This window comes from Lupinus angustifolius, chromosome LG15, assembly GCF_001865875.1.
Source record: "Lupinus angustifolius cultivar Tanjil chromosome LG15, LupAngTanjil_v1.0, whole genome shotgun sequence".
Taxonomy (NCBI): domain Eukaryota; kingdom Viridiplantae; phylum Streptophyta; class Magnoliopsida; order Fabales; family Fabaceae; genus Lupinus; species Lupinus angustifolius.
Window position 1 is genome coordinate 1,774,798 of NC_032023.1, and position 24,695 is coordinate 1,799,492.

Consider the following 24,695-nt stretch of genomic DNA (forward strand, 5'->3'; position numbering starts at 1 on the left):
TGGAATATATGCAACAATAATGTATGAATTTTATACACATTATCTATCATTTATGATTAATTATTATTGTTGGTTCTTCAAAAGTAATACAATTGAATAATATATGATATACTAACTGTGTATAAATTGACAATATATAGATATTACATTATAGTGGAACTAGCATATACTTGTACATGTTGTTGTTCTCCCTTAATTTATTCATTTCCATATCTCATATATCCAATTTATGAAGGTAAAGCAACTCATAATTACTAACTTTGCTATGCTTTCTTTGTTTTACAAGAATTAATCTAAGCATAGTTAAGTTCATGATAGATATAGCAATAGCACAAAGTAGAAACCAATATTATTTGCCTCTACTTTGGTATCAATTCTAGTTCACACACATGAAAGGGACATAAGAGAAGAAGACAAGTAAAACCAAGGGAAACTCAAATGGTAGATATGTGTTGCCTCTCATAAAGGGAACCTTTATTCTCATTTTTGTATCATTTTGTTACTAAAATAAATTTTGTTCATTTTCAATGACCCGATTACCAACATGTTGGTCTAGTGGTATAAGGCCCCTCTAGATTCCTAGGATGACTAAAAGGTCAAATATTTGATTCCTATGAGCGAACACATGTTGGAAGAGATAGCCACACACCTCGAAAAAATGATTAGTTCCTCACTGAAAAGTAAGGGGATACCTTGATAGTCCCAATTGTTTCATTGTCTGTTAGAGAGAGACAAGGCACTGACTTTTGCAATTATTTGATTCTGTTTTTTGGATCATATATTGGCTTATGTTTCAAGGAATCTAAAGGGTTGGTGGAGAGGTACAAATAGAAGAGTTTGGGACACTACTACTACTACCTCTACCTATGCCATATTCACTGAATAGGATCTAAAGGGTTGTTATTGTAGCAAAATAAACTTTTGATTAATTTTGATGTCTAAAGAGCATAGCATTAGATAGATTTTGTTACACTCTATTGACTGTTTCTGAGGATATTGTTTCTATGTTTCCTTTTATTTCTTACCTTATGAGTCTTGTTAGAAAAGAGGGTTAAGGAAAATGTGTTCTAAAGTCTAGAAATTATAGAGGATTCTAGAGGATAAGGCTATGAAGGGAATATTTCCTACTGTTGCAGTTCCATTTTCAGTTGGAAATTTAATCCAAAAGGATATAACTGGTCTAGAGATTGTGACAAATACAATAGAAGCTTTTATATTAAATCCTGAAACTGAAAACCACACAGATATTATTAGTCCACAATGCCAAAATACAGTATCTGAAGAGGTCAATGTAGCTGACCTTGTCTCAGAAATGGTTATAAAGGAATCTGCTACTTTGAGGACTAATTGTGATGAAATAGTTTCGCCGATTGGCGTCGAGGGTGACGATAATATCCATGGAAGTGGATCAGATGGATGTGATCCAAAACTAACTGTTGAGCCTCCAGAGAAGCTACCTTGCAGAACAAGCTACCAGAATGCGCCGGAATTGAGTGGTGATTACCCTCTTTATGGTTTCTTATCAGTTTGTGGAAGAAGACAGGAAATGGAAGATGCTATTGCTGTTAAGCCTCAACTTTTTCAAGTACCTTCACATATGCTAATGGATGATTATGTCAATGGAAATACAAAATATTCTCCGGCCCATTTTTTCGGCGTCTATGATGGACATGGAGGCTTTGAGGTAAGCCTTGAAAGATGAAATCTTTCTTGTCAATTATGCAATTTGATCCATTTTACTAAGAGGGTGTTGTTTTCATAGGTTGCTAATTACTGTCAGGAACATCTTCATTCAGTGTTGATTAAGGAAATAGAAGTTGTAGAAGCAATGTTGGCTGAAAAGAATGAGAGAAACAATTGGCAGGACCATTGGAAAAAAGCATTCTCCAATTGTTTTCATAAAGTAGATGATGAGGCTAATAGTGGAAGCAACAATGGTAATGAATCTGAATGTAGTATTGAATCTCTTGCTACTGAGACTGTTGGCTCTACTGCAGTGGTTGCTGTTTTAACTCAAAGCTACATAATCGTTGCGAACTGCGGCGATTCGAGAGCCGTTATGTGTCGCGGAAAAGAAGCACTGCCATTGTCTGCTGACCACAAAGTAAGGCATTTCTTTCTAGTTTCACAATGTTTTTGATGGACTTTGTTGGAAGCTGAAGTTTTTCAAATAGAGGAAACTTCTTTTCCTTTTTGCAGCCAGATAGAGAGGATGAGTGGACAAGGATAGAAGCTTCAGGAGGAAAGGTCATACAGTGGAATGGATACAGAATTCTTGGTGTTTTGGCAGTGTCAAGGTCAATAGGTATGTTTTTATGGCAATGTTTTTGAGTCTCAATAATACTCTTCTTATGAAAATATATGTTAGATAGTTACATGGTTCACTCGTTTACCCTACATACCACATATCTTATTCATAGTATCACGTACCATGTATCGAGTTCACCATAAGCTAATATTATTATAACATTCCAGATGCATGTCATGCTAGTCTTATGGGCAAATGTGGTATCCATTTGATATTTCAGAGATATAGTTGGTGGAATTGTTTTAGGAGGGACTAAGTTGGAAGCTATACAATCTTTCAAGGACCCTAATAGTTTTCCTCTTCTTTTAATATTTGAGTTTATAATTTTTTCACTTGCATTTATACCGAGACACTAAAGTGTTTATGTTCTTTCTTTATGCATTCTAGTAGTTTTTAGTAGTTCCCTTCATTGTAATTGTGTCCCATCTTTTGTTTCTTGTCTGTCAGGTGATAGATACTTGAAACCATGGATAATTCCAGAACCAGACATCATGTTTGTCCATCGTAAAAAAAACGACGAGTGCCTTATTCTAGCAAGTGATGGTTTATGGGATATGATGACAAATGAAGAAGCCTGTGACATTGCGCGAAAGCGAATCTTAATTTGGCACAAGAAGAATGGTAACAATGTTTCAATGGGACAAGGCCATGGAGTTGATCTTGCATCTCAGTATGCTGCAGAGTATCTATCTAGAGTTGCACTCCAAAGGGGAAGCAAAGATAATATCTCTGTCATTGTCATAGACTTGAAGGCTCAAAGAAAATTTAAGACAAAAGCTGAAAGTTGAAATTTAAGACAAAAGCTGAAAGCTTAATGTGAGAGATGCTAATATCAGAAAGTTGAATTTTTTTTTCAAAGATGTTAACTATATCAGCAATAATAATCACAAACTTCTTAAACATGAGTATATCTATTTTTACACTTTACACACTTACAAAACCACTTCCTCAATATAGAAGCAAAATTCTTGCAATTCGCGACAGATAAACGCATTTCGCTTATTTAGCGATCTACATTCAAGAATATCTAGAGAATTTGTACATAAAATTAGGATTGGAACACATCAAGTTTTAAGTTTTATATGGTTGCTAGTGGAGACCCTGCATTGGAGAAGTAAGCTGAAAGATCCACATGCAAATCCTCATATTTGTTGATAAAAGGATGTCTCTGAAATTTAAATCAGAGATATACAGTGAGAACAAGTATTTAGTCTTATTCTACATAGCATACTCATATAGATAAGATATATACATACCACAAGGTCCTGAGCTGATAGTCTATCCCTTGGATTTTTCTGTAAACTAAACACAAAGAAGAATAAACAAGAAGGATCAGAAGCCTCGAAAATGCAGTGACATGAAATTCATGACAAAATAGTCAATTGGATAGCGAGTAAAGGTGCCGGATATTTAGATTTGTTTGAACACATATGGAGGTTCATTACATGAAGCTATATATCTTAGAAGTTAAATATGAATATATAAGGCTTCACACAACTAAGTAGGACATTTTGACCACAGAATCATTCCAGTTCAAAATAATAGGCTCCTCATGTATGTAACATAATTTTACTATGAACTCTAAGTTATCTCTTTGTAGGCCATGATTATTGAAACTGCACATGATTTAGTTACTGAAGCGCAGTTTATATTTACCCGATCAACGTTATTTGAACAATTAAGTCAGACAACTTCCCTCCGCGCCTTATACTATACGTGTAAAGTTAAGTGCGAGAGAGGTTGTTCGGATCTATTGTTCAAATCAAATTTTCATATTTACCATGATGAGATAAATGAGCAAAATTCTGGAGAAAATTGATCACATGGAGCACTAGGTGGAGGTTTCTCAACTATAGCTTCCATTAGCTGAAAAATGTTATCCCATCCTTCCTTTTCATCTGGTGGTGAATACGGAAACCGCCCTGTAGCGCATTTGAGCAATATCAGTCCTAAACTCCATATATCACTTTTATAGTTGTAGCCAAGCTGGCTTCCATTGATTCTCTCTGGCTGCAAAATGAACATAATTAATAATCTACGTTCCTCCCGGAAAAAAATGTTATATGCAGGGCCATAGGAATATGGTAGATTTACTTGCATATTTTACTCACAGACATATAGGTATATGTGCCAATGAAAGTATTTGCTTGACCAGATGTAGTGTCCATGATTGCACTCACACCAAAATCAGTAATTTTTACTTCTCCTCTATGATTTATAAGTAAATTAGAAGGTTTCAGGTCCCTGTGGATAATATGCTTTTCATGGTGAAGATATATTAAACCCTTCACCACCTGCATTTTAAGAATGAAAAGAAAATAAAGTGGCATAGCATAGTTAAAAGCAGACGATAATATAAGAACAACAACCAAGAATTTTTCATGTAACTGAGATCGGCTACAAGAACGAGACGATTTCATAATGTTCTATCGTAAATCCTATCGGTAGGCATGGTGCTTAAATCAAAATTCGTAGTTTTCACCTGCTTACAGATGGCAGCTAGATATGGCTCTGGAATTATATGAACTTGGTTAAGAAAATCTTCCAAGGATCCTCCATCCATGTACTCTAAGATGATTGAAATGACACCATTAACATAGAAAGACTGGTAACAGACAACAACATAAGGACACTGTGCTGATTTGTTAATTTTTAGTTCTTGTCCTATTTGCCTGCATGTCGGTTCCTCAATATTCACTTGGATTTCCTGGTTTTTGGAGAATACATTGTGAGTGTAAGAGAACAAAATGGAATTTATATGAGGACAATGTCATATAACAGGAAACTATCTCTTAAGTACAAGTACCTAGATTAAGATAGTTATACAGATGCAGATGACTTTCTTTCACACTAATAAAATCAGATTTTTAAACTAAACAAGAACATAGAGAAGTAGTTGAATTACAAAACGCTATAATCAGAAGGAAAAATAGGCATCTCATTGCACGAGGTTCCCATGTAGTGAGGTTTGGGGAGGGTAAATGTATGTAGCATTACTTCTGCAACCAGAGAGGTTGTTTCTAATATTTGACGCTTACTCATGATATCGTGATCACTAAGCATTAACCTTACGGTTGCGTCGAGGCTCGAGAGGAACAAAGAAAAAATTATGACTCTGAACAGTTTTGTTTTTTTGTTCTTAGTCTACACATCATAAAACTTCAGCCATTGAATGGGTGAACAACAAGGTGATGTTCTGACATAATGGAAAAAAAGCAACTGCTACAAAACTTACTGATTAACTAACTTTCTAGTTGAGTTAAATTAGCTTGTTAAGCATTAATTGAGAACAATAATTTCTGAAACTTTATGTTCCCTTCACCAACACTATGATTGCATTGGAGAAAACAAGTTTTTAAGTTTCACAATAACCAAACAAGGTTGGTTGTTCAAGAGGAGTTAATGGATAATGAGAATGATGTTACCTTTGAATTTATGAAATGTCAACAATGCATGCAAAAAAATAAATTAACTAGAAAAAAGTAACAAACAGGAGATACAGACTCAAAGCAAGGTATATCTATACCAACAAGGCATTGGTCTAGTGGTGTAAGGCCCCGCTAGATCTCCATAAAGACCAAAAAGTCAAGGGTTCGATTATTGGGAACGACACTTGTTGGGAGGGGCAACTACGTACCCCGAAAGGGATTAGTTTCTTACCTAAAAGGTGAGGGGATACCCTTGGTAGTACCACAAAATATATGTATGTATGTATGCATCAAGATAGGTATACCTTTAATGCAAAAAACTGATTAGTCCATTTGTGTTGCACCAATTGCACTATTCCTCCATTTCCCTTTCCAATTACTTTGATTGTGTCAATGTCTGCCAAACTTAACTGGTTATCCAGTGCCCTGATTGGAGGTGGCTGAAAATAGCACCAATATTAAACTCATTCTTTTTTAGTAATACTCAATGTTGAACTCAAATAACAAATTAGCATAATTAACCCAGCATATAACTCTGTTTTCAAAAGTATTGGTACTACACATTCAACTCATTAACAACAAGTGATCTAAAATATTAGTAAAATCTAAGGAAAGTAGGCTCATTTGGCAAACCCCCACTATTCCCAATCCAATATCTTATTATAAGAGCAGCACACCAAGTAATCCATATGACAGATCAAGTCTTTTTCTACATAACAAGGATTCGACGCGAGATACAGATACAACACAACACAAATATATCGATACAGGAAAATTTCATAATATATCGATGCAACACAACTCAAATATATCGGATACTAGCACGATAACCATTTCGGAGTATCACTCCCTCATAGCCTTTTCTTTTTTGGTACTACAAAAAAGGATATTGCTTCACCATGTAAGAAACTAATCCCTTTCGAAGTGCGTAATTGTCCTTCCCTACAAGTGTCGCTCCCAGAAATCGAATTCTTGACCCATTGGTCTTTCTAGGAATCTAGCGGGACCTTAAACCACACTAGACAACGCCTTGTTGGTCCCCATGGTCTTTTCTATCTAAACAAATAATGCTCCATTTTGGTATGGAAATCTCAAAATAAGGAGATTGCAGAAAATTCAGGAATCCATCTTGGTCACTTAATTAAGGCAATCCAATTCATTAGAATAAGAAAAAAAGGGAAAGAACACAAACTATTGCAAAAGATATAAAGTTAATAAAAGGAATATGTGGCTTACAACTTCTACTTCACTCTGAGACACAACTCTAACCCCATCTTTATTGACAAGCAAGTTCCCATCTTTAAATGTTCCACTTTCATTCCTACCACACAATTCTAGTTAGCCAAAGCCAAACACACAAAAACATGCACATTCACACACAAATCTAGACTCACATGAACTTGGCAAAAGAAGCTTCATCAGATGCAGGAAGAGTGAGTTTCAGACTGCGTTCTAAGCATCTTTTCTTCATGATTATTTGATGATCCTAATGGGGTTCTTAAGCTCTGGTTTCATACAACAAGAAAAACTTTATAGTAAAACATATCACATATATATTATATAGTACATGCTAGCATTTAACTTCAAATATGAAAGTTTTTATGTAGTGGTAAATCATGGTACTACTAAGAGTATCCGTGATTGTTCATTCCAGGAATCGAATCCTTGATCTTTTGATCATCTTAGAGATCTAGCAGGGCTTTACATTACTAAATCGACACCCGTTGGTATGGTATAAGATTTAACTTTGAAGTGGTAGGTAAGAAGGGTCACCTTTGTGGAGAAAGAAACATTGAAGATGGAAACTTTGCTTGACTTTTCAAACTCTTGTATAATTTTCTTCTTGTGTTCTCACGTGCAACTACATACATACTAAGATAATGATATAATACAAAGTTATTTATTTAGTTTATGTACTAGAATGTCAACTTGAACACAAACATTAATACTAAAGTAATAATTTGTAATATTTCATCTTTATCTTAGTATAACAAGTTAAGAAGCATGCTGTTGGGAAAAATATATGTTAGAAAAAGGTTACACGCATTCATGACTCTGAATTATTACTCCAAAGACTTTGTTTGTGTAGCCATTAAATAATCTTTTTTCATTATTCTTCCATTCCTGATTCTATTTGAGACAATCAGTTATTAATCAATCATATGTTATGAGATAATTGTGTTCTAGAGAACCCATATGACATTAAGTTTAAGAGGGATCCACGACTAGAGTGTATTAGTTACCACTACCATGGATCGACACATATAAGGTTACACACCGATCCATTGAATGGTCGTGATAGCTAACACGGTCGTGGATCCACGTTTATGGACAGAATTTGGAATCTGGTTTATGGGCTTTAAGTATTATGTATCCTAATCGTGTTTGAGTGTAAGAGCTAATATTTGAAGCATTGTGCTAGACCTTGTAATTCTAATGTCAATCTTGTTGGATTTGATTGTTTGCTACAAATGGGAGCATATTTTATCTCATTATTATTTGTGATTGATCAGAATAAGTAGTTATTAAACTTTGGGAAAGTTCACAAAACCCCCTTAAACTTTACGTGTTTTACAAATAGACATCGTAAACTATTTTTTCTTCACAATTGCTCATTAAACTTTAACTATTGATGAAATTGATCTTACTTACATACAATTTAAATTACTAACGAAGAAATTGAAACTGACTTACTATTTATTCCTAACGAGTGTATACTTTACTTTTGCTTATAATATTGGAACGCTAGCAAAAGCTAACAATATTCCTCCAAAATTTAGAATTGGGCAAATATATAAACTTCATCAAATCCTCTCCTACTAGCAGCATCAACATCAATAACTTTCTTGGCAGGATCGATTTCTGATGGATGAGCATGAGGATGTTCCATCTGAACGTTAGCTCCAAGTAACTTTTCATGAACTTACATTGATGCTAATCATAATGTTAACCTTCATATTTATCTAATTTTATTAATTTAAATTTCATTATTAGTAATTTAAAACTGTATGTATATAGAGACTAATTTCACTAATAATTAACATTTAAGGAATAATTAAGATGAAAAAATGATTTACGATGTCTACCTGCAAAACACATAAAATTTAAAGGGGTTTTGTAAACTTTTCCCTTAAAGTTTTAACCTAAATACATATTTTTTCAATCAATCATAACAAATAACATTTTTTTGGTACAGAAGAGAAGATGTGTTCCTATTAATATCCCTCTAAGATGCAACTCCATACACCTTCTAACCCATCCTCAGCATTTAACTAAAGAGAATACCAAACAAGAAATTTAACTACACATATCCTACTAATTCAGTTTTTCTTTCACATTAATCATAGATTTAAGACATTATGAAATTGTTAGGATAAATTTTTACTGATCATGGACTCCAAAATGGCTCAGGCCCAATGATAATGTAAATTTTGATCAAATTCAACCTTAGGCTAAATTGAGAACGATATGAATCTGAACTTGACAAGATCGAGCTCAAACTTGACATATACAAATAAACATCACAAACACATTAATTGTCCCACTTTTTACACCACTCTGTACCCCTCATAAACGAACAAAGATTTGTTGTCCCAAACTCTGTCCCAGACCAATCATATTATGCCACGTTAGTTAAAAAAATTGAATATTTATAATTTTATCAATTTTACTTCATTGTGATTAGTTAGGGACGTGATTGAGGACAATTGATCCCATCCCTCATAAACCATAACAATATGGTCCTTTTATAGGATCTTTTTAGTACAATAATTTATTTCTTATAAATTGTTGACAAATTTATTAATATTAACTATCTTTAATTTTCGAGAATTATATGTGAATTATATATTGTGGGCAATGAAAAAGCTAAATTGTAATTCTTCTTGTTTTTTAATTTGTAATGTATCAAATAAAAGTCTAATCTAATTTGCACACATTATCTGATAATATTTTTTTCTTTAAATAAACAAAAAATGATTTTTCTCCAAAAAAATTATTTAAATCTTATTGATTATTTATAATTTTTATTGTGTTAATGAAGAACATACTTTTTATTAATAGAAGTAAAATACCAAAAAAAAATGGAAAATGCATTGGTATAACCAAACTTCATTCTCCATTTTCAGAACCATTTATAAAACTACAAGTCTACAACCTCAACTTCTAATACATATTAGTGAAAATGAGTGAACACAAATATTGAACTTGTTCCTATAACTATTGATTACCATCTATGATTGTTCACTATGAACCTGAACAGGTTCCACCTCTGATTTCCTCTTCTCCTTCAGAATTACCTGCCTCGGCATTACTTCTAACAAAAAGCTTCCTCCATTCCACACTGATGCCGAAACCTTCAGCATTTGGAAGATTACAGACAACTCGTACGAGAAGAATATTGGAACTGTAAGAGCCATAGTTGCCACAGTAAATATTGCTTGAAGAACAATGTACATTAACATTCGATTTTGATCGCCGAGCAAGCCGCTTAAGCGCCACCACATGTTATTTGCTTTCTGCGCCTTTTTGGAGAGTTCCCTATGAAACAATGAAGTCCATTATATCGGCAATGTTAAAGAAAGATGTAACAAACAAACACGGGCGTGTGCATGCTATTCTACGAGTACGCATTTCGGTGAACTTGAAGAACAAAAAAAGGGAGAAGAAATTGAATGCAAAAGGGTTGTAGGAAGTATGAATAGTCATTGATTACCTGTAGGAAGTCATGACTTCGGGATCTCTTAAAAGTCTTTGTCGGCGTAAGACGTTGACTATTAGGAAGTAAAGAAACTGCCACAGAGTGTAAGCTACTAAGGGAACCAGAAACAACCATGTCCAGATATAGGATTTATCTTCAACATAAGGCCACATAGCTCTTTCAGAAGTTCTTGTTCCCTCTGGTCGCATGGCTTCTAAGGTTGTAGGATTCCACCATCGAATGGTAAAGAAAACCAATCCTGAAAAGAAGTATGACATTCAAGGTATGATAAAAACAAAGATGGATGCAGTAGTTGACGTGTTTATCACGAACCCGTTTCAATGATAGCATCATCTCTCTAATGAAAGTGAACTGCGATTATGGTGGTCATCAACAGGAAAAAAAACGTGGAAATGACCAGTGAGGATGGTATTAAAAACAGATTGCACAAACAATCTAGTTTTACATTTTCTGACTAGGAAGTGTCACATGTACTGTCACTGAACATATTTATGAAATATATCACATATGAGCTTCTACTGCCTAACTAACGATTTCAAGGTCGATAATGAAGCTCTTGAGAAGGGAATATACTTGCATGGGAGTATATATAAAACGAGAAGAGGAGAACGGGGAAGCTGATTATGAAGATTGTAATACAATTTCAGTTCACTAATTAATACATTTATTTCTGCACTCAAATGTTGGGTACCTAAGATAATGTCACTTCAAATTTCCGTCTTATAGCATGAAGATGTATCAAGATGCCGAAAAACTAATTGATTGAAACAAGACCAATACCCTCCACAATCTTTTGAACCTTGAATAGAAAAATCATGAAGATAGTAGAACAAAACTTGAACATGAAGAAAGAAGAACATCTTTTCCCAGAAATATTCCATCATATACTACAATTATGCATTCTATGCAGAATTGCAGACAGTGTTGTACATGATGCGCCAAATATATATTTTCAGCAGATACACCCAACATTCAGCCGGTGAATGGATAATATGATGGTCATTACAGAAGCCTATGGTTTTCCGAGTCTTGTTGAAAAAAATATGGGATATGAAAACTGAAGGTATAACATACCAGGTAAAAGATGGATAAGAACACTGACAATTTTGTCGACAGAACTGAAAACCAAACTGCAGCGCCAAACAATTAAAGCCCATGCCAATGGTCCCTGCAACAGAGCTTGTATAAGTCACAAAGTTGACAAATGAACTGTTCCCCCGACAAGATGTCAAATTGCAAGGGTGTACATGCTTACCTCTGAAAATGAAAAGCAGACAAGAAAAAGCTTTTCATTCCTTGGATAAAAGAGAAGGTAAACCAAGAAGATTGTATTGGCATAATAGCAAAAATCCTGAAACACAGTGAAAAGTTATGTAACCACATCAAAATCTGTATTCTTAGTTATGAAATGATAATGAGAACACCATGATATTTAATTTAGCAAGGAAATTAAAACACAGTCCAAAACATCATTCACCTCAAGAATGCATTCTATAACATCACAACTAACATCACCTTCGGTTTTCGCAGTTGTGTTTGTTTGATCGATTGGATTAGTTAGAGGATAGTTGTGTTTGTTTGATGAATAATAAGTTACTGGTTATCACACATTTCTATCATTTAGTAATCTTCAGATTTGCAGGGGTAAGACTGCATATATCTACCCTTCCCAGACCTCACTAAGTAGGAGTCTCATGCATTGGGCCACCCTTTTTAGTAATCTTCGGATTTCTCGTTCTCTCAATGTTTCTCAACACACACTATTCTCTATGATCTCCTCTCACAAAATGCATGTGATGCTACAAGGTGACAAAGAAAGTGATAAATATATGCTTCCAGAAGCAAATAATAGTAGTTTCATAGATGTACAGATAAACTTCTATATCAGAGATGTCTTTGCTTACCAAGAGATAATAATGCCATTTCTTGAACCTATAGTATATCCAACGAAGAGGAACAAATATGACATAGAAGAAACAATATACTAAAGGCATGTCTTGTGGTCCTGTTAAAAAGAGGAAGTTAAAAAATGAAAAACAATAAACAACAACAACAACCAAACTTTTATCTCACTAGTTCGGTTCGGCTAATAATTTATTTAAAAGAAATAAACAACACCTCACTATGCTATATCATTCAGATTAATTATTCACCAAAAAATAAATAATATCATTCATATTAATCAACTTACTTGCCCCCAACAAGAAGCAAAATGCACCAAAGCCAAGAACCCCTATAAGATGTGTCACCTGAAGATTTTTTATATAAAGAGAAAAGAAAAATCAAAACCCAAACTTGTTCAATATTCACATACCCAAATGGCCACACATTATAAGAAAAAGTTCCAAACTTGCATCTACAAAACTAATAATGTGATGTTATATTAATATTTAATGAAATTTCTTACATCATTATTCATTAGCATAATCAAACTTGTTACATCATTTAGAATACTAAATCAAATATATAAATCAGAAAACATAAAAAAAACAACCTTGTTGATAAACTGTTCATGTTCTTCAGCTTGTTTGGCGATCTTAATGGCTTGTTTTGACAACACCTCCTTCATTTAAAAACAAAACCAAATCAAACCCACATCATAAAATCAAAAAAAGAGACAAACTTGTATGAAAAAACAAATTAAGAAATGAAAAATGAAGCATGGGTTGAAGAATGTAAAGTTACCTTGGACCTGTCTCTGAACCTACGCCTTGGTTTTTCAGAGAATTCACCGTCTGTGTAATCTGCATGGTCTTCTTTATCAGACATGATTTGAAAAAGTGAGTGGTATGAGAGAAGAGAAAGATGAATGAGTTATTGTTTGGAGATTACGATGAACATGGAAGAAGCTTCTATGTTCTTCATCAATGCCATTTCAAATATAGTATGTGTATTTCTATTTTCTATTTTTTATTATTAGATTATTGGATACAACTATGAAATTTATTTTTTGTAAAGAAATTTCAAAAAAAAAAAGGGATGAAGTTAAAAATATTATAAATAATTTACTATATTGTAAAACTGATTTAAATACCTAATAGTAAAAAAGTATTTGTTTTAAAAAAATAGAAATAGTTCTATAACTAAATTCAATTGTAATCCTTCCCTTTTTCCCTGATTTTATTTCTTATTTTAATTGTAATCCTTCCCAAGATGTACCTGTGCTATTGCATTATTAATTATCTATGTTATTATTAATCATATGATTCTTATCGATAAACAAAATGTTAGTTTAGTAGTATAAAATCTACTAGATTTTAGGATAAACAAAAAATTAAAACTTGATTTCTATAAGAATACTTGTTGACAGACGCAATTATGACCCCAGAAAATGATTAGTCCTTATCCAAAAGTATAAAAAGATATTATTAACAGTATAAAAACCATGATTGTTATCAACTAAAAATAAAATTTGAAGTATTTAAGAATTATACCTCAAAACAGGGATTAAAACCAAAATTTATATATTTAATTTTCAATCCTTATTTTTTTAATTTTTAAATACATACAAGATATCTCTCCCTATTAAAACAATATAATCATTTAACAATTTATTTTATTTACAGTTTAGCATCTAATTTATAATAATATTCTTTAACTATTCCAATTGTTAGTATTATAGTTAACTCCAAAATTAAATATAAAAATTGATATAAGAGATGAAAACAATATTGTATATTATTATGTGAAACGAGTATATTATTTATCATTTATTTATATACTCATAATTAATAATTAAAAATAATAATAATAATAAATTAAAAATTGGTTTCTTAACCAAAAGTAGTTTAATGAAAAGGGATTAGAAATGACAGGTCTATCTGAAATAGATGAAATCAAAAAGTCACATAGCATCGTACGGCGTATCCCTGAAAATGACATGATTTCTTCATACACAATGGAATGTCAAATCAATATATAATTATATACTCGCCACTCAATATCAATTTTATTCATAAATGAGCAAATTAAACTCATATCTTTTCAATAAATATATTTATTGTTTTTCTAGATAGAATCTTTGATATGTTAGAACTGAGTCTATTTATATCACTAGAATTGGTAACAAGGGAGTAGTAATTATGGGTTAAAATAGATTAAGTCCTTTATCAACGATCTACATCTCACTTATAATATACTAGGCAAGAATGAGTTTTTTCATAAATAGGTTTAGCTAATACTTTTAAAAAAATGTACTTAGTTTCACATGTCATACTTCAACATGCAAAAAAAAATCTATTAAATTTAATATATATACACTGACAGTATAAATGTTTTTACATTGTCAGCAAACCTGTATCACTCAATTCATATGTTATCATTGACTTCAAACAAAAATATTACAAATTAATGGTGAATGATGTGCTGACAGTGTAAAAAACTTTACACAGTCAGTGCACAGATTTTAAACTCTTAAATCTAACATATTGACTTATTTAATTATATTGTTTAATAACATTCATATTATATTATTTTAATATAAGTAATACTATTATATATGTAACTTTAATATAAAATGTGTATAATAATATAATATAATGTTTAGGATTAGATGGACCTAGATAAAATATATGTATTAGCCTATTCAAATATAAATATTTTAACTTATTTCAAGACCTTATAACATGATAATCTTTAAATAAGCTAATTGATCAAACTTTTAAATATGTCGGACATATGCTTTGAATTTTTTTAATATGTAAATAAAGGAGATTCATTTTCATATATGCTATAAATGTTCGATATATTTAAAGCAAAGTTGAACTTGACCTTTTCTAGCAATATGTCTCTCCCAAAAACTCTGTTTTCCAACTTTTTATATATATAAAAAGAAGTGATATATGACATTCTTAAAAAGTAGTGAAATTAAGATTAATAATGAATTTTCGTTCAACCAATGCAGCTGGTGTTTGAAAAGTCTTACTAATAATATTTAAAAAGAAAAGTTTCATGACTAATACCTAATTATTAAAAAACATATGCTTAATAAAAGAATGGGAAGATGTGGAATGATGATAAGAATGCAAGTGTCAACAAAGAACAACATTATTAGCTGCGTGCCACATGTCTCATTATTTATAAAACACCAAGCTGCAATATTCTCTTTTTCTAACATATCTACACCTGTTTTTTGGTTATACACACCTCTAACCAAAATATATCGACATTTTGACCTATCAAAATAAATGAAAGAGTAGAAATATATACCGATAAAATATGAGTTTTATGTTGTCATTGCATCATTAATCATTCATATTTAATTATTATTAACTTTTAGATATATTAATTAGAATTTGAGGAAGAAATGTCCCTTCAATGCTTCACGTATTCAAGGAGACTTTGTTGGATTTTTATTTGCTCAAAATGAGTGTGTCATTCATAACACCGTGATTTTCTGTACGCGTTTTATTAATTATTTAATTGATAATCGATTAATTTTAGAAATTAATTGGTATTGATTTAGGTTAAACATCAGTTGAGTTTTAGTCTTGTATTATGATTTCCTAATTTATGGTAAATTTTCATAAATTTCTGAGACGGAAAGTCTTTGGGACTCTTTTGGGCCCAAATTCACCTAAATTCGCCGAAATGTGATTTTTGAGTTTCATAACTCGGAATCGAATTACGATTGCACCATTAGCTTCAAAATATTATTGAGTCAAAATAGACACCAAGTTTGTTCATAACTCATCTATAGATATTTTTCACTCCGAAATCCAAGTTTCGACGTTCTAAATGTAACCCTAAATCGGGAGATTTTTAATCTCCAGTCAAGTTTTAACCAACAATACTCGGACATGGTTTTAATCACAATATTTCATCGCATTAGTTACATCGTCCATTCATGAGTCAAGCTTGCTTGTTGAATAAGAAAAAGTATAATCACTTACATAATCCTCTAAATCACTCATCAACTTCTTACACCAACATGATTTTGGGGAACCACTTTGATCTCCCCCCAAATCTGACTTCCCCCTCTATAAAAGCAACCCCTTGGCCTTGAGGGACAACACTTTTTTTCCTCACTTTCTCACTTTGTATTCTAAGCACTTCTAAGAGATTTCAAGGTATTTATCTTCTTGTTTTCTCAATCTCTCACACATACACCCTTAGATAGTTATCATATTTTAGTATATTGTTCTTGATTATGTAATCAACACTATCAACTCTTGTGGTTGCTTCAATTGAGATGACCATAGAGTTTTATTGAATCAACTTAAGTTAGCTTACTTTAAAGTGGTAAGTTTAACTTAAGATGTCTTGATTTAAAATGTTAATTTTTGATATGTTGTTCTTGATTATGTGATCAACACTATCAACCCTTATGGTTGCTTTAGGATGAAATGTGTTGAGATGACCATAGAGTTTTGTTGAATCTACTTTAGTTAGTTTACTTCAAAGTGGTAAGTTTAACAGAAAATATTTTAATTTTAAAATATTGTTTTTATGAATGAGATCAACGTTATCAACCCTTGTGGTTGCTTTAGAATGAAATGTGTTGAGATGATCATAGAGTTTTATTGAATCAACTTAAGTTAGCTTACTTTAAAGTGGTAAGTTTAACTTAAGATATCTTGATTTAAAATGTTAACTTTTGATATGTTGTTCTTGATTATGTGATCAACACTATTAAACTTTGTGGTTGCTTTAGAATAAAATGTGTTGAGATGACCATAGAGTTTTGTTTATTATACTTTAGTTAGCTTACTTTAAGGTGGTAAGTTTAACATAAAATATCTTGATTTCAAAATATTGTTTTTATGAATGAGATCAACACTATCAACTCTTGTGGTTGCGTTAGAATGAAATGTGTTGAAATAACCATGAAGTTTTATTGTTCAAAAGTATTGAATCCATTTGAGTTAGCTTACTTTAAAGTGGTAAGTTTAACTTAAGAGATATTGATTTAAAGTGTTGACTTTGTTTAACTAACTTACTTTTAAGTGGTGAATATAACTTAAAAAGTCTTCATGAAAGTATTAATTTGTGTTGAAGTTAAAATTACAAGTTTTGTTAAAGTCTTATTTTAAAAATGATTATTTTCTTAAACAAGACTTTCGATGATAAATGATGGTTCAAAAATATGTAATTTTGAACCGGATGGATGAAAGTGATTGAATCCATGATAGATTAAAAGATGTCTTTACCTAAGGTTATCATGCAAGAATTTTAACTCGCCAACCTACTGATTTGTTCTTGTGTTTATTTCTGAAGCTTCCGAAGTTGGGCAACATACTCGTTTCGCACTTATCACCGAGGGAACCACTCACACGACACTCTAAGGTGATGGATAATACTTTGTGATACAGTGGTATCATGATATGACATCCAGACCTCCTAAACTACCTCAAAAGTTTGGAGTTGTCTTGAGTATTAAGAAATCTCGTACTTAATCAATTGTTTATCTGTTAGGATTAAATACGGATGATCTCTTAACTCATATCATTTAAGTTATGTCTATGTGTGGAGTAATGTTGTGGTGATCCATGTATGAACATTACTCGAATAACTGTAACTGGGAAAGATCAACTATCCCTTGAGATATTCAATTTTCCATATTCTAAAACCCCCATTGTCTAATGGTCATAATCGATTACCATGGTTCATAATCGATTATCGATATCAAAAATCAGAATCTTGTAGCTATTGTAACTAGGAATAATCGATTAATATGTAACATAATCGTTTATCAATATTCTAAAATCTCCATGTCCGATGGACATAATCGATTACCTGGTATGGTAATCGATTATCGATATCAGAAGTCATAATTATTTTAGCTACTGTAACTAGGAATAATTGATTAACCTTTGGTATTATCGATTATCAGTGTTATAAAATCGTCTAAATGATGGAAAGTATGAGAATGCGAGTAATACAAGATAAAATACTTTAAAAAGGATTGATGTCCCAAAGGTGAAATAAATACCTATCACTAGAGCATAAGTAAACATTATCTATCAGTAGTATGGGCTGTTGGTGGTAACATGATTACATAGGATCCTCTTGGCAAGATTATCGACTCTTATGTCATTAAAGGGGAGGCCCAAAATGTCATGTTTACCACGAAGCGAGATCATCTGACCGTAAGTGGCTTGGCCATTGACACGTCCAGGGTGATTCAACGATGGTTCGTAGTGGTGAGGATATTATTCCTCTTTTATGTTATGACATAAGATCGGGCCCCACAAGAAGCATTTCTTTGGGAGATGTCTTAGGTTGGGTCGGTCATATAAAAATAAATAATGATTAAAAGATTTAATCATCTAACCTCGGTTAGTGTGCACACTCATTATGAATGATGAAGTAGTGGAGAGGCAAGTTACGAGAGATGAATGAGCCCCAAGATGTTGAAATGGACGGCGATGGTGGTGATACGTCAGCAAAAACCTTGAGAGAGAGTCTAGGTGAGACGAGTCCCCTGTATCCCCTGTATTCCTGAATAGCTTATTGGGAGGATATTGGTGTAAGGATGAATGAACTAAATATAACATTCATATATTTAACTCGTGGATATTGATCCCCATATCCTGAGTTACAAACATCATTCATCAGCTGCATTTATGTATGTGATAACATAGTATGTATATTATGTGTGTTATGTATGGATGTGATATTCTGTATAACTTCACGTTGTCGATGAAAAATATTCATTAGATGTCTTACTCATTTTCTTTCTGCTTGTATTTTAGTGTACATCCTTGTCTAGATGGACAAATCGGTGCGGATTCAGAGTTATCGATTCTCGATGTCCCGCTAGGGGGCATGGAGAATTGGTGGGGACCGCTATACCTACATAGACCCTTGTGGTCTGGAGCCGGAGATGGTGTGTAACGGCACCACTATGCGTTTTCCATCTCACCATGCAGTCATGGAGACTTCTTTCACTCTACCAGGCTGGAGGCCGGTACCTATTGTGTCATCTACCCAGTCTTCGACTCCTTGTTGACCAACTGACGTAGGGCCGTCAATGAGGCGAAGAAGTTGGAATGATGTGACCCGTTTTATACTGCCAAGGAGAGCCGCTCGGCGTACAATGCTAGAATCGCATGCATATGCTAGGATAAAGATTAGGTCGCGGGGTTCTGCCTATGATACTATGGAGGAGATGGAATCTAAAGATGAGGATTGTGTGGAGTTGGTCCACATAGAGGACTCTATCGAGGTGATAGATCTCTCTTTGGACTCCGAGCTGGAGGAGGTCCCGAGTGAGGGTTCTAGTGCCTCCGTTAGTGTTGGAGCTAGCCGTTAGGAGATATTTCCTTTTCCTTTTTGATTTTTGGGGTTAGGGTATCTGTGTAGAGTACTTTTGTAGTGCTGAAGAATTCAGCCTATTTTGTAGCTTCAGTTGGGTGATGATTAGATTTCGCCTTGTATTATGTACTATCATTTTACTTGACCAAGCAAGACCTCGTTATACGTGTTGTAGGGTCAAGTCTAATTATTAATGAAGAAGTATTCAGGAAAATATTGTATCATTTTCAATTACCGTTATGTAACCGTCATTGATTTTCCGCAGTTTATGTTACTAAGAACGTGATGTCTCGAAAAAAAAATGAATATAAATAAAACAATTTTTAATAATATATTAAAAAATCTCATTTTAATCACAATATTTATAAAGTAATCTCCGGGACGTTACATTATTGTTAGTCTAATCTATGTTATACATGCATTTTTACTAGACCAGATGTTTCTTTTCTTTGCAAGATTTCAATGTACAAAATTAATGAGATATTTGATTATTTGAAAGCAATTAGAAGAGTTCTAAAATACCTTAAGAAAATCATCTAGGACTTGTCTATAAAGAATTTCCAAAGATACCATAAGGTAACACAAATGCTAGTTGGCTAACTAGTGCATGCATGTGACAATAATTCAAAAATATTCCAAATACATTCTTTTATGTATGATGCAATATGTCACTTTTTTATAACATGGGAATATAGATCATTTCTAATACTGATCGAGTATATCTATTGATATGTAACATAATATTCTTTTAACTGTGTACATTTTAATTATTTTTTAATAAATTAAATATAGAAATCTTCAAACTTATTGTTTATCTCATATTATGAGAAAATTTCAATAGTGATGAACTTTTGGTTTTGGAATGATTGCAAATTTGGTAATCTAGGGTCTAGGGTGTGAACATGGAGGATCCATGCATGAATTTGTCTTTCTCAATTATATAGAGGCAATTTCATTTTTGTCTCAAATAGACAATGACAACTTTAGTATATTTTTTAATTTGGAAACTATGATTTAGATTGGTTGAAGTAACCATCTTCCATGATTGAAAAAGACCTGAAAAACTATTAATATGTTCAATTTATGTTGCAACTAGTCTAAAAAAACACCTTTTCAATTGCTTTATGAGCTTCCTGAATTTTATGAAACTTATATGGAAAAAATAACATCCATGACATTCGGGTCCTACACAATTTATTTATTTATTTATTTATGCCTTCCAACCATCAATTTAAACATGTCAATGTTATAGATTGTATTATGAAAGAAGGCAAATATAATATTTTTTTATTTTTTCTCCTTAGAAATTTAATCCACTCTTTAAAACTTTGCTCCTTATAATTTCTACTTACCAAATGTTTTTTTAAATGTGTTTCCAAGTTTACCCAAAGGGTCAATACAATACGCAAATATGGAATATTGTAGTTGGTATATTTATAAACTTTTATTTTAAAGCTAGAATAATACATGTGCATATGCAAGAGCTTGGTTTGGTTTCTATGTTGGGGATTAAATTCATTTTATTATTTTTAATTATTTAAGTTTGATATAAATGTTTAAATATAAGAAACATGTAACTTTTTATAGAAAGAGTGAGTAAGATGTAAAGTAATTTTTTTTAATTACTCATAACATAATATTGAACAAAGTTTTATTTATGGGATGTGCATGTCTTTGTTTTTTATGTAAATACAATTCATGTGTTGGTTTAAGATGAACGTGGAGATTGATGTGATAAGAGATATTTAATTAGAGAAAAATGTATATAATGATGATGTAAGAGTTTTATACAATGTTATATTATTATTTACAATTCATTTTCAATTATCACTAACTTTAAAAAAAAGTAATATGAATAAATAGTGAATGATGTATTGATTGTGTATAAATTTTCATATTATTAGTGCATAAATATGTATAGATATTACACTAATATTTATTATCATTAGTGGATAAATTATAAATTTTTAACATTTATATATTGTTATTATATGATTTTTATACGCAAAATACATTATTCATTATTCATTATTGATTGATTTGAATTACATTTATTTAAGAGTCAATATTAATTAATATATGAATGATGAATGACACAGTAATAATAATATAGAAAAATCTTATATTATTATTATATAAATACAAATCAAATTATAAATATGAAAAATAAAAAGGTCTTATAAGATTTAATAATATAATTTGGTACTGCGTGCCTATGTCCTAAGGAAAAAATAAGAAGGCACAAAGGTGTATTATGATATTAAAGATTTTGTTAACTCAACCCTTTGGGGCAAGGATAATTAATCATAAATATATAATTTGTTTGGGAAATTATGTATTTAAATAACTAATGAAATTATATCTTTAGTTTCCCAGGATAACTGGATAAGTTACCCTTGTTTGTTTCTTTATCTCCAACCCTGTTAAGGCTGAGAAAACTATAATATTGAACTACTTTTTTTATAAGATCAATTTGGATAATTTTACATAGATTAAGGAATATAGAAACACAATTAAATCTATAACCATATGTAGTTTATCAAAGTTTTAATTCATTAATTAGACTAAATCATTATTTTTCCACTCCAATTATTTGAGTAAATAAAGATATTTTCATAAGAAATATAACTTTTTAAGATGATCATATAAATATGAACAAATTAAAAATGAGTATAACATTATTAGTGTAAAAATTAATACATATTTTGTAATATTACATATTATTTATTTAAATTATTTTTTAAAAAGTTAGTAATGATTTAATATGAATGATAAATGATGTGATGATAATGTATAAAGTTTTTACCACATCCGTGAATACATTTTTTCTCAATAAAGATTCCAAAATGATCTTATAAAAAAAATTGGTACTACCAATAATATTTCATCACTTTCTTGGGTAATTAACTAATCTCTTTTGGGTACGTAATTACTCCTCCCAACAAGTGTCACTCTCATGAATCGAACCCTCAATCATTGGATCTCATAGGACTTTACATCACTAAGTCAACTTGTTGGTAAAATAATCTTATAAAAGTGAGTGTGACTTATAATGTGTAAAGTTAAAAGTCTTTTATCTTCTTCCAATGTATCATAAAAGCTACCATATTCTATATATTTTCTTATAATCAAGGATATTCATTCACATTATGACTTAGGAACTAATATTTTTTGGGATATGTAATTGTTCATAGTAACAAACGTCACTCTCTTGATAATATTATAAAAGCTAGTTTATGGTCATTATCTTCTTTTGTTATTTTATATAACTTTGTTTTTTTTAAAGTTCATATCAAATTCAGATAGTTAAAAATATTAAAATGAATTTAATCTTTAATGAATAAAAGACACACCTACTATTTTGGTATACTTTAAATTAGATTCTTTAAATGCTGATAGTTCTTCCTCACTCTTATTATTATTGTATTGTCTTTTTTCTATAGTGAAACTATTTTATTTATAGAATAGATATATAAACTTGTGACTTGTTGAATTAAGATATATACTTATATTTATATATATATATATGGTTATGCTCTTATATATATATTAATCTATTAATTGAGTTCTCCTCATTTTTAACAAGGAATAATATGCCAAATGCATTTTTGTGCATCCGAGAAGTGGGCTTATGTCAAATAAATTTCAAGTTGTACAAAAAAGAAGAATTTAAAGTGGCACTATTTTTAATATTTTAACATAAAATAAAAATATAAAAATATCAAATACTACTTAAAGCCACATAATTGATTTTGTAACAAAATTGTGACCATTTGAGAAAAATATTTTTTAAGAATTCATTGAAAACCTTAACAATACACAATAATTAAAGGGAAGTTAAAAGAAAACTTGATGAGCATAAAGAGGGAATGACTTAATGTGTGATGCAAAGTAAAGTATATTTGCACGTTTAGGATAGGAAGGGGCATGGCATAATAATAATAAGAGGATTAAGAGTAAATATGTATATATAGTTATTGTATTATCCATCATTCTTTTAGATTACTTTTTGAAAAGTCGATGATGACTAAAAATAAATGTTGGATGATGATATTGTAAAAAACTCTTACACCGTCAGTATATATAACATTTTCTTTAATAATAAATGATGAGGAAAATATACGCGGTAAAATTTATACATTATCATTATATTATTAACTATTAATTTTTAATTATCTTTATCTCTATAGAAAAATAATTTAAATAAATGATAGAATATATATTAACTGTGTATAAATCAATATATTATTCTCGATTGCATTATAATGATTGTATTATATTTTGTATGGGTTAAATTAAAAAATTAGTGAACTAGACACCGTACTATTATAATATCATAAATACATCAAACATCTAATTAAATTGCTTAAAATGGATAATTTTGAAAAATAATAATCAGACCTAGTCAAAATGTCTCATGTTTGGTCAAAATTGATTTGCAACTCAAAAACTTTCATGATTACTTCCACAGTTTTCAAAATTGGACATAAAAATAGAACTTTAAACCTTCTAGAGTTCTAGTCCATGTGATCCATTTTATAAGGAATTTAATTAATTCACACATATTAAGAAAATGAATTAATATTCAATTAATTATATTTTTTTAATAAAAATGTATAATTAATTAATTTATTATTCATACACGAGAAATTGTTTTAGTTAAATGTGATACCAAAAATATGTAAAAATAATTAAATTGTCTTATATTTGAAACAAAAACAAAATATTCTTCTTATAATTGAGAATATATAAAATAAAAGAATAAAATATCTCATGATATAAAGAGATAAGTTATCTTCTTCAATCGCTGAAATCATAACATGTGTTATGTTTAATCATTTTCTACAAAAATATTTATAAAATTAAACAACATAGTACATATATCATACATTTACTAACATAGATAGGATAAATTATATTATAAGAAATACTTTATTCTAATAAAATATTTTTTTTCCTATATCATTCAAGTAATTGAATTATA

The 24,695-nt window shown here is 30.9% G+C and overlaps 3 protein-coding genes across 7 annotated transcripts; 1 reads left to right on the forward strand and 2 right to left on the reverse strand.

Annotated features, from left to right (window-relative positions):
• LOC109327299 (probable protein phosphatase 2C 6) lies at window positions 901-3,117 on the forward strand. Of its 2 annotated transcripts, XM_019560375.1 has the most exons (5): window positions 901-1,050; window positions 1,286-1,684; window positions 1,763-2,104; window positions 2,200-2,305; window positions 2,756-3,116. In XM_019560375.1, the coding sequence occupies exons 2-5, from the start codon at window positions 1,313-1,315 to the stop codon at window positions 3,094-3,096; spliced, it is 1,161 nt and encodes a 386-aa protein (XP_019415920.1). In that variant the 5' UTR covers window positions 901-1,050; window positions 1,286-1,312; the 3' UTR covers window positions 3,097-3,116. The 2 variants fall into 2 exon arrangements, with proteins under 2 accessions (XP_019415920.1, XP_019415919.1); XM_019560374.1 differs by lacking the exon at window positions 901-1,050 and having other exon boundaries at window positions 1,074-1,684; window positions 2,756-3,117.
• Window positions 3,190-7,608, reverse strand: LOC109327300 (mitogen-activated protein kinase kinase 2-like). 2 transcript variants are annotated; one of them, XM_019560376.1, is made up of 10 exons: window positions 7,510-7,608; window positions 7,131-7,241; window positions 6,973-7,057; window positions 6,042-6,176; window positions 4,791-5,015; window positions 4,420-4,602; window positions 4,089-4,318; window positions 3,565-3,610; window positions 3,393-3,476; window positions 3,190-3,335 (listed from the first exon to the last, which is right to left on the reverse strand). In XM_019560376.1, the coding sequence occupies exons 2-10, from the start codon at window positions 7,205-7,207 to the stop codon at window positions 3,312-3,314; spliced, it is 1,089 nt and encodes a 362-aa protein (XP_019415921.1). In that variant the 5' UTR covers window positions 7,208-7,241; window positions 7,510-7,608; the 3' UTR covers window positions 3,190-3,311. The 2 variants fall into 2 exon arrangements, with proteins under 2 accessions (XP_019415921.1, XP_019415922.1); XM_019560377.1 differs by lacking the exon at window positions 7,510-7,608 and having other exon boundaries at window positions 6,973-7,048; window positions 7,131-7,366.
• Window positions 9,803-13,316, reverse strand: LOC109327467 (uncharacterized membrane protein C776.05-like). Of its 3 annotated transcripts, none has more exons than XM_019560624.1 (9): window positions 13,142-13,316; window positions 12,951-13,019; window positions 12,648-12,705; window positions 12,361-12,461; window positions 11,712-11,807; window positions 11,531-11,624; window positions 10,451-10,694; window positions 9,966-10,275; window positions 9,803-9,920 (listed from the first exon to the last, which is right to left on the reverse strand). In XM_019560624.1, the coding sequence occupies exons 1-8, from the start codon at window positions 13,223-13,225 to the stop codon at window positions 9,969-9,971; spliced, it is 1,053 nt and encodes a 350-aa protein (XP_019416169.1). In that variant the 5' UTR covers window positions 13,226-13,316; the 3' UTR covers window positions 9,803-9,920; window positions 9,966-9,968. The 3 variants fall into 3 exon arrangements, with proteins under 3 accessions (XP_019416169.1, XP_019416168.1, XP_019416170.1); XM_019560623.1 differs by having other exon boundaries at window positions 9,813-9,929; window positions 9,968-10,275; XM_019560625.1 differs by having other exon boundaries at window positions 9,863-9,897.

Bases quoted from the DNA above. Each gene is read 5' to 3' on its own strand.
- LOC109327299 (XM_019560374.1), top strand. From the start codon at position 1,109: ATGAAGGGAATATTTCCTACTGTTGCAGTTCCATTTTCAGTTGGAAAT. The intron at 1,685-1,762 runs GTAAGCCTTGAA...TTGTTTTCATAG, and splicing joins ATGGACATGGAGGCTTTGAG to GTTGCTAATTACTGTCAGGA. The intron at 2,105-2,199 runs GTAAGGCATTTC...TCCTTTTTGCAG, and splicing joins CATTGTCTGCTGACCACAAA to CCAGATAGAGAGGATGAGTG.
- LOC109327300 (XM_019560376.1), bottom strand. From the start codon at position 7,207: ATGAAGAAAAGATGCTTAGAACGCAGTCTGAAACTCACTCTTCCTGCA. The intron at 7,058-7,130 runs GTGAGTCTAGAT...ATTGTGTGGTAG, and splicing joins GCTTCTTTTGCCAAGTTCAT to GAATGAAAGTGGAACATTTA. The intron at 3,477-3,564 runs GTATGTATATAT...TTTAAATTTCAG, and splicing joins TATCAGCTCAGGACCTTGTG to AGACATCCTTTTATCAACAA.
- LOC109327467 (XM_019560624.1), bottom strand. From the start codon at position 13,225: ATGTCTGATAAAGAAGACCATGCAGATTACACAGACGGTGAATTCTCT. The intron at 12,706-12,950 runs GTTGTTTTTTTT...AAAAATCTTCAG, and splicing joins ATGAACAGTTTATCAACAAG to GTGACACATCTTATAGGGGT. The intron at 12,462-12,647 runs GTAAGTTGATTA...TCTTTTTAACAG, and splicing joins TTGCTTCTTGTTGGGGGCAA to GACCACAAGACATGCCTTTA.